This window comes from Strix uralensis, chromosome 1, assembly GCF_047716275.1.
Source record: "Strix uralensis isolate ZFMK-TIS-50842 chromosome 1, bStrUra1, whole genome shotgun sequence".
Taxonomy (NCBI): domain Eukaryota; kingdom Metazoa; phylum Chordata; class Aves; order Strigiformes; family Strigidae; genus Strix; species Strix uralensis.
Window position 1 is genome coordinate 151,936,395 of NC_133972.1, and position 14,367 is coordinate 151,950,761.

The following is a 14,367-nucleotide window of genomic DNA, read 5'->3' on the forward strand; positions in this document are numbered from 1 at the left end:
GCCCAACAGAACTCCCAAGGGAGAATTTCCCTCACAGTGTGTTGCTCAGGAAAAACTTGCAATGGACATTAAATGCTGCAGTTCGAATTGTGACATGATCTTTGCCAAATGAAATAACATTTTATATTCAAGCGGTTATACAGAGAACCAAGATCATAATCCCCCAAATGCTGCCAGAGTTTTTCATTCAGTGTCTCATTGCTACATTGCTTCATACTTTGCTTGGAAGGAGTGAGGCCAGGGGGTGCCTCTGAGCAGCACATACCTGCACGATTTCCAGCATCTCTGACTTACTGATGTAGCCGTTCCCATCGAGGTCATACATGCTGAATGCCCACTTCAGCTTTTGTTCCAGTTTACCTCTCGACGTTACGCTCAAGGCTATGATGAATTCTCTGAAATCTATTGTTCCATCTCCATTGGCGTCAAAAGTGCGGAATACATGTTCCGCAAACTTAGAAGCGTCCCCATAAGGGAAAAAGTTCCCATATATTTTTTTAAACTCCTCCATAGATAAGTGTCCACTTGGACAGTCTCTCAAGAAGCCTTTGTACCACTCCTGGATCTCGTGTTCTGTAAAGTCTGTACTTTCTAGCAAATCTTGCATGACTTCAGGGCGTAGTTTGCTGTTTTGCTTTCCCATATTGGTGTCAAAATATTACCTGCAGAGGAAAAACAAACACATATGAATTATTATTTATTAATTATTAATAACTATTAGCTTGGAGGCAATAGAAGAACAGTATGTTGGATTCTGAGTTTTCTGATGATAGTTCACTCTTGGGAATCAATTGAAACTTTGGGCAGTTTCCACTAGTACAAGTATACTCTGAAAAAATTAACAAACCTAATCCACATGTTGATTACAGTGTCTTTTCAACAGTTTGGAGAACTGCAATTACGTTGAACTTATTGTCATCCTATTTTGCCTTTGAAATCACAAGGTAAGCAATAGCTGTTGCAAGGTGTAGGGACCGGTAGCTGTGTGTTGCAACACACCCTCCATCTCAGTCACTCAGCTGTCTCAAGGACCTGACCTGAATGAGATAGATGATACATTTTTTGTACCTCTGGTGTAAACCAGGTTGCTACAAAAGGCTATGTTCACTTGGTCTTGCTCCAAAATAGGATCAAGGTGCATCTGCAGTGTACACTGAAACCAGGAGCTCCAAAGCCAGAATCAAACAGAGCAACCCAGAAGTTGCCTCTCTTCTTTGGCATGGACCAATTCCCATTTTAGTTCCAAATGTAGATAAAATCTGAAAAGATTTTATCAATGGTGGATTCCTCCACCCCAAACTATTACAGTGTTTTTTAATTCTCCTTGTAGCCAGAAATTGAATCTATTACTAAGTAATAGTAATGTGGGTGGTCACAGCTCTTTGAAAAAAAGTCTTTAAAAAAAAAAAGGAAGAGAAAAAAAAAAGTACCCAGACAACCAAATTGGAAATTCATTTCCCTTAAATTACCCATTAAGAAATATTATTGGATACAGCTTCTGTTAAATCACCTTAATTATATTTTATTTAAGGCAAGTTGCTACATATCACATTTTGCAGCAGATTTACTAATGACTGATGCCCTTTAGCTTTTAAGTTTTGGAGCCTGAGTGTGTTGGATCCAAAAGGCAACATCATCAGTTTTACTGGAAGCTTAGCATTATACCTGAATTGTGGGAAGCTCCTTCTCTATCGACAGAAACCTCCCTGGGAATTTGTCATACGAATGACAGTCACAACTAAAATCTGATGTATGGATAACTTAAGTAGAATTGCAAAATAATTTACATAAGACTTTCACCCTGTTGTCAGACTGGACTCTCTGGACCACAGAGATGGATGGAGTGGCTAATGAGCATTCATAAAACGTTCTTTCTAGACCAAAGTAATACTTTCAAAAATGAATAATAATATAGTATTATTACACATCAGAAGCAGCTAGTGAGAAATGTACCACCATTTGAAGCTCATCTACTGTCTCTTCTGTTAGGCACTGGGAAGAAGAAATTGAGGCTCCCCGGGGTTGATGCTAATTGTTTCCTGTGATGAGAAGCTCCCCTTCTCCCCAAGGTGAATTTGAACTCCCCAAGGTAGCTAGAGGACTGACTCCTTAATCACATGTGTTCTTGGGCCAGAATGACCAAAAAGCTTTATTTCTCAAGGATAAAATGGTGGGATCTATCCTAGCTCTATCTGTGTCTTCACAGGATCCACATATGTCTGTCCAGTAACTAGATATCTAGTCTAAACTTTTGCCTACACAGCTGATGGAGAATAGGCTCCCCTGTTCACAAAGAGGAGGCTGAAAGGAGTAAAGAGTCCTGCCCAATGGGAGCCTTTCCACCTCCTGACCATTTCAGGGGCCTGGGTGACTCCCTTGATCCAAACAATGTCTTTTCCTCTGAAGTGTCTTCAAAATGTTTGGAAAGTGGAAGGTGCCACCTCAAAGGTAATTTTTTTCTACTGCGTTTCCTCCTTTTATCCTGATCAAAACATACTGTACAGTTTTTAAGTAATCCAAACTCTTAATACCCTGAAAATAGCAAAAACGTCCCTGTTTTATAGGCCTGGTCCAACAGCTGCCAAGGCAGCTGAAGGTTGTGTTGCCTTCAGCGGGTGTTGGACAGGGTCCATAATAAACAACCTGGGAATTAGCTGAGTGAACGGATTATATTAGGGCAGCCAGACGGGCTGATGTCAGGCAAAACAACATGAGCAGGGTCTGCCAACAGGATGGGAAAGCAACTGTACAAGTGCAGTGGCCAGGCTTAGTTTAGAGTGGCACCAGTTTAATAAAAACCAAACCAGTAAAATCCCCAGAGTAGGTAGCAGCTACCCACACTCACAGTCGGCAGCTATTCCGCAGCCCCAGGGGCTGCACACTTTTCAGACCATTAGAGTAGAAAAGGAAGATCTCTGACTAATGTGCAAGCCAGCTGCCGTAGGAGTGAGCTGGCGTTAGCTATATAATCCCTCATTGCTTTTTAATATCTCAAACATTTGAAAACGCAAAACTCGGCTTGCACACTTCCAGTCCAGAGTCTTTTGAAAAATAAAATAGTGACGTAACATGCAGGTAGTGACCTTCAAGAGGTAGCCACTAAGAATGTGTTTCAGTTCAAAAAATGATGCCTTTATAACTGCACATGGCTGCCAGTGCAACATATTTTTACCAAATAATAAAAAATAAAGAATAGCACAACACGCTTCATTGCATTGGTAGGAGCAAAACATCACAACCAGAAAAATCTATGTTCTCTAGGCAGAAAGGGAGAGCTAACCACATGTGGCTTGCAGTAAGGGGTTGAAATTCACAGCTGCTGTGATGCCAGGCAACATAGTCAAAATCGGTAGGATTATTTCTGAATTCAATTGTGATTAATTTGTATCATGTTCTTTGCCCTCCAGATTGTTCCTTATTAATAGGTGTGTATTAATTCCTTATTCTAGGAATCCTAACGATGGGATTTATTGTGCTCATTCTATCAACAACAGATCAAAATGCTTTTGCAGTCCAAGTACAGAAAATCCTTGAAGACATTTGAAGATCCTTATAATCACTTCATACACGGCTGCCTGCCTCTTCAGGATAGATTAGATTATAGGCAGAGTACAGTGAGCTATGAGAATGTCAGGTAACAATTACAGCAATAAATGCACAGAATGAAATAAAACTGGATCTGATTTTAGGCATTTTTCACACTTTATCACCCCTGTAGATCTTTCAAATTTCTAATAAATGATTAAATGTTAAAAATACAGCAAGCAAATAGTGAACAGCAATTGCAGTGGCAAAGTAAAAAATTGACAATACTGAGAAATGGATGTTGTAGGTATACAAAACAAAGACAAATTAAGTGTTTAATTATTAATTGCATTTCTACAATTTCTTCCTCTGATACAATGGTATTAGACATAATACACATGATAGACTTCCTATATGGGACAACATGACATACAAAAATATTAAGGTCTTAATTCTGAGGGCAATATTGTTTGGTAAAAGAATGTGATGTGTTTATGGCTTGAAGAGTTGATACCATTTCAGCCAACAACTACAGAAGATCAGAAAGGAAAGCATCACTGCTGTGTGGTTGCTATGGGAAGAATGTTCACTGATTATTGTAGGAAATGTCATAGGTGCTGCTCCATAAAGTATATGCTTAGAGCTTGCTCTAATCAGGTTTAGGTGCGGAATTTTTAAGACGAGACTGAAAACAGAGCTGTTTGACAGACAACAGGCTGTGACAGTTCAGCATCTAAGAGAATAAATAAATGAAGTAGTGACTGACACCACACTGACTGACTTTCCCTGCAGTGCAGTATATTGTGTGCAGACAGGACATCAGTGCTGTTACAGCCTTCTCCTCAAACAGGGAGAACTGACTGGACAGAAAGGCAATGAGCACTTCTTCTATCATGTATCTCTTGTCAGCAGTTTGCTGCTGCTCATTTACAGTTGTTACCTCAATCCGAAACCTCAGGATAAGGCAAACATATTGCCTGCTTAAGAAACAGCCTTGCAGGAGCTGGGAAGCTGTAGCAGACAAGAGCATGCAGCTAACACGTTGTGTGTGAAGGCAATGCAAGCATCTAAACATATTTCCTTAAAAAAACCCCCCTTTTTTTTTTTTTTTTTTAATCAGGGATTCACTATAATAAGCAAATGCTAGCAACACATTTCTAACAATGCTCTTCCTCTTCAAATTTAACACCCATCATATAAAGACAACCCTACTTTTTTTTTAATTGAGCTCAGTCTGACAAAGACAACTTAATTTTGATTTAGGCTTAAATCTAAAGGAAAGTCCACGGCTGAGAAAAACTATAATGAAAAAGGGGCACCTGTCCACAGAAGTGTTGCTCTAAAAATGGAGAATTTAGAATACTGGGTACTTTGTAGCTAACAGCATACAGAACACCTGAAAGGTGTAAAGAATCAGCTTGAAGATAAGTCCTGCTTGATATATTTCCAGTGGGGATAGCAAGACAAATCACACCACAGGCTTGGCTGCAGAGACCAACTGTGTAAAAATGAAGGGAGAAACTTTTCAGAAGAAGCAATGAAAGCTCCATTTTGTGATTTAACTGCTATTCCACAATTTAAAATTAGAAAGCACTAGATAACAAAACATGAGCTTTAGGGAATGATCTTTCAGGGGTAGAGAGATAACACTGGACAATGCAGGAAGCCTTTTACACAGCCAGTTTATACACTCCTAAAGTCACAGGATGCACACAGAGGTAATTCTGGGGCGTGGATGGAGAAAGTTTCAGTAACACATCACTTCTCCAGCATAGCTGAGACATACTAGTACCATCTTACATGACTTAATATGGCTCTGTAATATTACAGAAAACAGGGATGAACCTCATTATTGTTTGTCTTCAGAAACTGCTGTTTCTTGTCTTCTTACACACATGGTCTGACCTGTTTCCAAGAAATAATCCACTTATGGGGGCAATGCCGTCTTTAACATTTCTAACACATAATTTGAGGATTTCCCTGAGACTAGCAATCGTGGGATTTCAATCTCTGCCAAGCAGCTGAAGAAGTTCCTGACGACCGCTGGAATGAACCAAAGGCTGAGCCGGACAGTATCACTCTGAACCAGCGCTGCTACCTGACAGTCACAAGAAACAGTGCTCCAGCATGAGTCAGTCCCCTGTGGCAATGCCTAATGACTTGTCTGCGGCAGGAGTGCTTTCTGCAGACCCTGTGGTTCTCCGCTCATCATCACCGCTGTCGTGTTTCCTCCAGAGTAACTGTTGATTGTTACTAAAACCTGGACGTGTGACAAGTGGACTCATATACACCATCTATTTCTCAAGCTGTCTACACATCTGGATACAGCAGGGATCTCACTTTCTTTCATGTCCTACCCACCAGCAGTCATCTCCTGTCACTGCAAACCAGCCTCCACCATGCAGCTTATAGGGTTCCTGCAAGATAAATTCTCCTGCTATCACTTTCTGCCTCTCCTTTCAATTACTTCTCTGCCTGTCACTGTGTGACTCCACTCTATCACAAACTCAAAAAAGGGTGGCTGCTCTGTCCCGGTTGACTAAACCTCTGGTTGACGCAACCTTGCAGCATGGCATTCCCTTACCCTGCGATAAGGCGGGGATGTCAGGGGAAGACTGCAGTGCATTTCAGAGCATGGGACTTTGGGGATGTGTCCCCAGGGCTTCCAGGCCAAAATTTTGCCCTGTCATCAACACTTCTCAGAGTTAGAGCAACTCTCTTCCTTCTTCTCTGACAGCTGCTATCATTGCTTAGTAAATTTTCAGATACCAAATACCAGTTCACCAATTACAGCACATGGCAGTCTCTGCAAATTTTGCTATAATTTGTGATCTGGTGGATGCACATTTCCAGATGCATCTCTGGTTCCTCTTTGTCCACACCCTTACAGAATGGGGGAAGGTATGTGCATTTACAAAAGTCAAGGCCTTGGTGAACACATTCTGGTATAAAAGCCAAGTTTCTTTCATAAGGTTAGTTATTTTTTCAGGCTGTAATACTGCTAACTGCTGTACAAGCTTCGTAATGAGAAGTTTCAAAGCAGCAGCTGTCTCGACACATTCTCTTCCCATCTGTGTATGCTGTTTTCCTGTGGCTGGAACACCAATGTTGCCATGGCCTGATTGTGAATGTAAACCCAACACTAACTGTGGGCAATGCACTGTCTGTCAGTCTTGTAGCTCTCCAGTGACACTCTGGTGAGCAAGGCAGGAATGTGTGTTCAGTGATCTCTGCCATGCCCCAGCACTGGGAAACTCTGTAACCGTTCTCTGAGCTCCCGACCAGCAGGTCAGGCAGAGTGCTCTTCCTTCATTTTGCTCTTGTTTTGCCCTTCTGATGCTCACAACCTCAGAGCCACCTCCAGCACTGCTCTCCACCTTTCCATTGGAAATTTCAGTGTCAGTGCAGGATCCCACTCATGGGACATAGTGCTTTTGGTTATAGCAGCAGCAGTGCTGGGAAAAATAACTTCCTGGCTTTTAGCCTTCCACAATGAAATGCAAGTGCTACCTGGTCAAGAAAAGAGATTTTTTTTATTCTTGGTCCCACAGAAAACTACCCCGCAGGCTCTTGCAAGGAGCCACTTCTGGCCATTTCTAGTTTGTTTTCACACATTCATTTGAGTAATCAGCGTGGCAATGCTTGCCAAGAAAGGCTTTTGTTTATTTCTTTTTTAAACCAGCATCTTGAAACATATTTTTAAAAGAAAACCAAACTTATTAAAAGTCATAGAGGGACTTAGCAAAAAAACAAATACATGCAGAATAGAATTTTGAGCTTTGCTATCCTCAGTTTATCTGCTTATATTGGTAAACAGCAAAAAATGGATAAAATTCATGAGCAAGATTCATTTAAAAAATCTGACATTCTGTTATCAATATTCACAAGGAACAGCAGTAAACAGATTTGCAGTGTGGTATAACAAGTACTCAATGCTTGAAACTTATACTATGGAGTAAAACTTCTGGCTATAACTATAGCTGTCATTAAAGAACAGGAAAATAATGAAGAAATGAGGAGGAAAAAATAGAGGAAAAAGGTGTGGATGGGACCATGATTCAGTATTTATGCTTTATTTGTCAATAGAAGGAACATGGGACACATGTGCTGTCCAGTTACCCACTGATATTTCATAACCTGTTTGTCACCACAGATTTCAATCATGCAGTATTAGGCTTTTAGTCTGATTCCAGGATGCTGACATTTTCACTTGCTGCAAGTTACTGTTCTGTCTCGTGTCACTTTCCTGCTCCTCCAGTCCCCTTACCGGGGATCCTTCCCCTACAAAAGGTGACCCTAATTGCTCTTTTGACAGTACTTGTTTTGTGCTTTCCTGCTACAGCCTCCAGGAGAAACTCAAGACAAGAAATAAAAGCAAAACCTTTATAGCTAGCTCTGTGTTCTAGTTGAGGTGGGAAGTCCAAGCAGGAGCAGCTGCACAGAGTTCATGTGTTTCAAACTTGGAGGTGCTTATGGATATCGAACATCAAAAGCCCAGGCTCTTATCCCTTCAGATTTGCCCTGGCAGAGAAATGCTACAGCTGCTCCACGTTGTCTTCTGTTTCTCTTTATCATAATTCCTTTGTGTATTTTAGCAATAAGGGCTGGCGTGGGAGTGGAGGAAGGAGAAGCAGCAGAAAGACAATGCCCCTGTCAATAAATAATACATTACTATCAGGGTCTTCAGCATCAGTGGGTTAACTAGATAACAGCCTAGTGCTTATCACTTTGCTCTCAGCAATGCCCATGGTTTGAGCTGGAATTGCTTTGAGACCAGTGAGCAGTGTTTCAGTCTTGAGCAGCGAAAGGGATGATGCCCTCACACACCCTGACCTCTGCATTGGCTTCAGCATCATTGGGGCTTCCAGGGAAGGTGTCTGTTTCCAAAGCACTTCCTGTAAGGCTGAGTGTGTGATATGAAAAAAATGACTAGCCATGAGTATTTCTAGTATTGGGAGTTGGGGGAAAAGAGCACGTTATGTAAATTTGCACAGTGTGGCATGTTTTGCAGTGACTCTTCTCACATTCATAGTTGGTCTCTCTTTCCTTCTTGAAGCTTTGCATTTAGGACTCAGAGCTTTTCTGTGAAACTACTCCTAACTGAAACTTGGTGTACATCTGCCCATCAAACAGGAGTATCTCTGTATTTGCTCATGTAATGGACTCTGTTCACGTCCACCCATCAGATTTTGACTGTGTGGGGGCATTAATCAGGTCTGTTCTTAACCTCCTGGTAATCAGCTACTTGCTGCTGCTGCATTTAGAGCCTGACTGTCACATAGAGGAGGTGGAGGTCACTCGCCTTAGCACAAAATCTCTGCCACTTCAGACAGAGTGCACTTAAGTATCTTAAGGAATGTTTTCAGCTCAATTAAGTTATAACCTCTGTCCCCACATAGGGGTAGACAGACAGTGAAGACAGCCAGAAAAGGCACTACTGGACCTACATATAAAGCAATCAATGTTTGCAAATCCTACAGCAACCCTCCAAAGTGTAAGTGGGTGTAAACAGAGGCCCTGTGCTGTCCTGTGCACGGTGGGGGAGTCTGGCCCTCCGGCCTTTCTCAGCACCCTGGGCTTTGTCCAGAGTGCTTTGGGAAGTGATGCAGAGGACCACCACCCTATGAGCAGTGTGAAATATGATGCCATAAATGTTGGTCAGTCATTCCCCAGGGCTGACCAGCAAAGGCTTCACCCAACCAGAACAGCTTGAAAGTAGTTTTCCCTGCTTAATGAGAAATAAGGAAATAAAAAAGAAAACAGGAACCAGACAAAAGGGGGAAAACACAGATTTGGTTAAGCCCTCTTCCCAGATTCCCAAAGGGTCTCGCAATTTAATTTAATTTAATTTAATTTAATTTAATTTCATTTCATTTCATTTCATTTCATTTCATTTCACTTCTTCACTCTTTAAGAGCTCACAACAATAAAAATCATGCCAATATTCACGTGCTTTTTGGTTCATCATCATTCATTACTGAAGAGTTGATGAACAACAGTTTACCATAGGCTTTGTAAGAAAAAAATTATTTGTTCATTAATCCTGGGTAGAATGATCTATGGTCTTTAAAATAACTAACTCTTTGTCTTGGCAGACTTCATATTACTCTTCTGGGAATTATATATATATTTACATATTTGATTTCTTCAAACTCTATAGAAATAGTTTTTTTGTGAAAGTATGTATGCCTTTGCCTAATTTCGTATGATAAAGGGCAAGAGAGACTTTGCCAACAGTACATTAGGACATCCACCCTCAAGAGGCTGGTTTTCCAGATTTTACCGCATTCAACTGTTTCGCTAAGCACAGGACATTTGCAGTATTTATAAACATGGGTGTTAAGCTAACATTGGGAGAGCTGGCAAAATCTCTTAGCCCTTTCCAGCTGGAGGTGACTTTATCTAGCAGCATCCTTTCAAAAGGATCAAGATGCAAATGATGATAATTTTCTGCAGTTATTGTGTCTTCTATTATGAAAGCAACTTGTGAATCTAAATTCTCTTTGTTTAACAGTCCCTTTCTGGACCACATTTCCTATAATGCTCAAGGTCACATTTTTCAAGTGCTCAGCACCCACAATTAAACTCGGGCTTCTCAAAGAAACACATTTTCCATTCGGGCACCTATGTAACAGGCAGCTTCACAAAAAGCACCTGTACCCAGTAAACTGAGACCTCCCAGAAAATAACACCATGTATTTTGGTACCTAACGAGGGTCTGAGTGCTTTAGAAAAGCCATCCTTCCTACACACCTGCGTCACTGCAATTTGTCTTTATCCTGATACTCACATCTACAGCCACGTCAAACTCGGTTTATTCTCCTTTCTTCTGAAGTGCTTCTGTCCTTTGTGTAAGGCACTCACCGGTAGTAACATAATCTTCCCCAATGCACCCAAGTGCACCAGCCATCGAACTCATCTAGCAGCAACTTTATCAAGTTTCTAATCTGTCCTACATCTTGTTCAGTCCTTTTATGTAACCATATATGCAATACCTTGGTGGAGGGTAGTGGAAACTAAAGCAGAAGCTACTGTTGCACAAAGTAACATGAGAAGCTGATGTGAATTCATGATCTTGATTTTTTTATCTTTGTAAATAAATAGCATGTGACTCCCAAAGAGTGACATTTGTGCTTACTGTACCCTTAAAAAAATTGTTAACAGATGGTCTTCTATCCCACAGCAGAGACTTGGTGTTGACAGATAAAATGAAAGCATGATATTGGAAAAAACAGAGCCATTAACTGGCGAACTAGATATTTTTAAAGATACTCTTATGATGGGGAAAGGAATGATGGTGGAGGTTCCTACCTACAGAGTAACTGTGAGTTTTTGTTCCATATTGAAGAAATGTAGTGGAACTTTCTCCAGGAAAGTGGGCAACAGGAGAGTGGGAGTGGGATGTTCTGGCAGCCAGGACCAGAATTTTGTGAAGGAGATGGAAACAAGATGCACTAAGATAATGTCAGAGTTTACAAGTTCATAAATATGAAGGTCCATGCCAGGGATGATTTGTCCAGCACTTAGCACTGTCAAGTATGCCTGAACACAAGGGACCTAATTTAAGAGGTGATATGGATGGCTAAAGGAATTTTGTGGGAGCTGTAGGAATTTTTTAAAGCAGTTTTCAAAGAAGTTTTTAAAATATAGATAAAGTGTTAAGTTTGTCTTTGTGCATGTCTTATTTCTCAGAATTTTGCCATCCTTGAACTTTCAAGATGGGTCTGTGAATTACTGGCCCTGAAAGACCAGCACTGGATGAATGTTTTTTCAGTAGAACCTATTTTCATCAGGTAATACAGTTTAGCTGAAATCAAAATGTTTTGTGGAAATGTGTCACACTGAGGAAAACAAATTCTGGGAAAATGTCAGAATTTATCATTTCAACTTTATCTTTTCCTTTTAACAAAGCAAAAACTTTCAGTGTGACTTTATCTTTTTATTAATTTTGTTTTGGCATTTATAATAGATGTTAATTTTAGCATTACAGTGGTTTTGACATTATTGAGAAAACAATTCATTGCCAATGAAATTAAATAACTCGGTGTTTCCAGATAATTTTTAACTTCTATCCCACTGGGAAATTTTGATGTTTTGTTCCAATTTGCAGTGAACATAAATATAAATGTCAAAATTTCCTTTGGAATGGGAATTTCAGATTCTAAGCAGCTCTAATCAACAACAAAACCATCTGCTTTGTATTAATGACTTAGGGCAGTATGTAATGCTGTAGAACAGGGTGATATTCTAGTGTTCGGCATTGCTCGCGGAAGTCAATGACATATGGCCAGTTTATAGCTCCTAGTTGTCTAGGGAAGTTTGAGGCTAGGCACTTTTATTTTATTCTTCATGTTGTCTTGCCAAATTCATGGAATTCATCATTCAAACCCAAGATTTTTCTGCGAATGTATGAGAAAACATCCTCCCAGTGACATATGGCACAGCCTACAGTCCCTACATCTGAAGGGAACTCATAATTCCCAAATTACAGTGCAGTAAGCTACTTTCATTTTACAAAGGTTTTAAACTGATAATTTAAATAAAATATTTTCTCCATGATAAATCCCTTTGTTTGAACATTATTAGGAAGATAAATCTATTTGTTTTCAAAAGATAACTTCATCCAGATGAGTCATAATTTGAATTTTATTTGAGAAGTCATATTGACATGGACTTCAGCACTAACAAAATAAAGTAACATTTTGATTCTAGTTTAAGACAATGTCTTTATTATTTTTCCTAAAAGCTCTTCTCTGTCTTCACAGATATATTCTTCATGCTGCAGGTAAGGTACAGGAAAACCATATAATTGCCCCCAAGCTGGTCCAGCAATCCAGTCTGCTTGCTAAGGTCAGCCATGAACCCCAGTTCAGGGACTTTGCTGTGCCCTCTGAAAAGTTTCCTGTGGAGAAGAATGGAGTTACCTTTGGTGATGACAGTATCTCCTTTTTTTCCTAACAATCTGATGATTACTCAAGCCACCTTAGGGTACCTGCTTCTCCCCACTCTATGTGGGCAGCTGACCTGGGAGGGCTGGATCTCAGGCTGTACAACAGGCATTAAATGTGGAGATGCTGCTTTCTGTTCCTTCTGAGAACCATCTGTGTACTAATCTGATGGGAAACTTAGCTTGGATATGATCTATAAGGTTACTGGAAGAAGATTTTGATTTGTATTCATTTTGGAAGTCAGAATGACATCCAGTCTTGACAGCCTGCCGTGAAAAACACAGACCCATGTCTTACCCGACTGCTATTTTATGCATAACACAGTGTGCTGCCTGATTTTAGAAATTACTCAACAGAAATGAATTTGGGAGTTTGAACAACATGGTAAAGGTCGATAAGCAAACTCCCTTAAGCGGCATAGAAAAACATTTTACAAATTAAGTGCAAAAATAATTTGCTGTGCTTCTCTGTCCATCTCTCACACACACATATAAACAAATGACTGTATAATCTTTATGTTACTATTACTTGTTATCAATAAGCAAAACCGTAGCAGTTATCAATATTAAGTGTAGGTAGTAGCCACTCACATGAAAAATACTGTTTTACAGAGGAACCTTTGTAATGGCATCTATCATATAGTCATAATACAGACTGTAGTAAAAAAAGAAAATTTTTGAAAGAAGTCAATAAAAATTATTTACATGTTCATAACATTACACAAACTGCAGTGAGAAATACTGCATAAAAGCTAGAACTGAAACTAGACTGAAAAATCTGAATTATGGGTTTGAAAACATTTCTGCCACCACTGAAAATTTTCTGTAAATTCAACTAAGACAAATGCCTTCACAAATGAATGGGTTAACAGCATTTCTGTCTTCACTATTAACATCCTCTGAGGAAGTAAACAAAGTACATCAGATAAGTGTTTTCAGACAAATGAATTCTATTTTCTCATGTGTACAACAAACAATTTGTATTACTGCTGTAGAAAAGTAGAAGTGGCAGAACCAGAAAACTTCTTTCCAAAGTTTAACTTTAGGAAAACCAGATTTTATCCAACATGGAATAAAATGCCACTTTTTACCGCTTCTTAGTCACTGTAAATAAATAGAAATGTTAATTCTATTGCATTTTTAGGCCAGTTTACTTTTGCCTCTTTGCTGTTCTCAAGATGTCAGCTTCTCTGAGATTTCTTGTATGTAACTTTTAGTGCCTCTCCCTATTTTTCACTTCCTAGGACTTTTATTTATTGTGTTATTGTATAAAACTTCGTTCTTTCTTTGATGTTTTCTTTCTCTTTTTCATTCTCTCTTACTTTTCAGTACTATTTCTTAGCTGCCTAGAACAAACACCATCTTTCTTACTTTTTCTATTATCTTTGAAAAAGTCTGTCATATAATTAAATTTTTTGCTATTTCCTCTGTATTTCTGTTCCCACTATTAGCATCTCCAAGTGTTGGTGTTTCCCACACCATACGCTGTGTTGAAGTAGTATCCTAAAAATGAAATGTATTATGACCAAAGCAGCAGAGTTTAGAAACCTTGGAAGGAGACCGTCTATAGCTTAATCGCTGTGTCTCTCTAAATCATCCAAAAGAAATAAGTAGGGAAGACTTATTCTGTATCTAATTCCTAGCAAATTATTACCATTTCATCCACCATGTTTTCACCTGTCTGCTTTTGTTTTAATTGTAGAGTACCAGTGCTGCTGTTATTAAGAGCAGTTTCTGAACTCTGAACACTAACGTTTGATTAGAAATTCAGATTTTGAGGATCTGATTCCTTTTCCTGGGAAACAATACTTTTCAGACATGGAAAGAAGTGAAAACATATGTGAGTGTGTGAGAAGCTGACTCTAATCAGAATTTTTTGCCTGTGGCTAATGGAA

At 39.6% G+C, this 14,367-nt stretch overlaps 1 protein-coding gene across 2 annotated transcripts in view; it reads right to left on the minus strand.

Moving 5' to 3' along the window:
- NCALD (neurocalcin delta) overlaps positions 1-14,367 on the minus strand; it is a 58,700-nt gene that overhangs the window by 16,719 nt on the left and 27,614 nt on the right. For both annotated transcript variants that reach the window (XM_074885780.1, XM_074885789.1), the window contains exon 2: positions 266-662. In XM_074885780.1, the coding sequence (XP_074741881.1) occupies positions 266-643 (378 nt within the window). In that variant the 5' untranslated portion in view covers positions 644-662. The remainder of the gene's footprint in view (positions 1-265; positions 663-14,367) is intronic.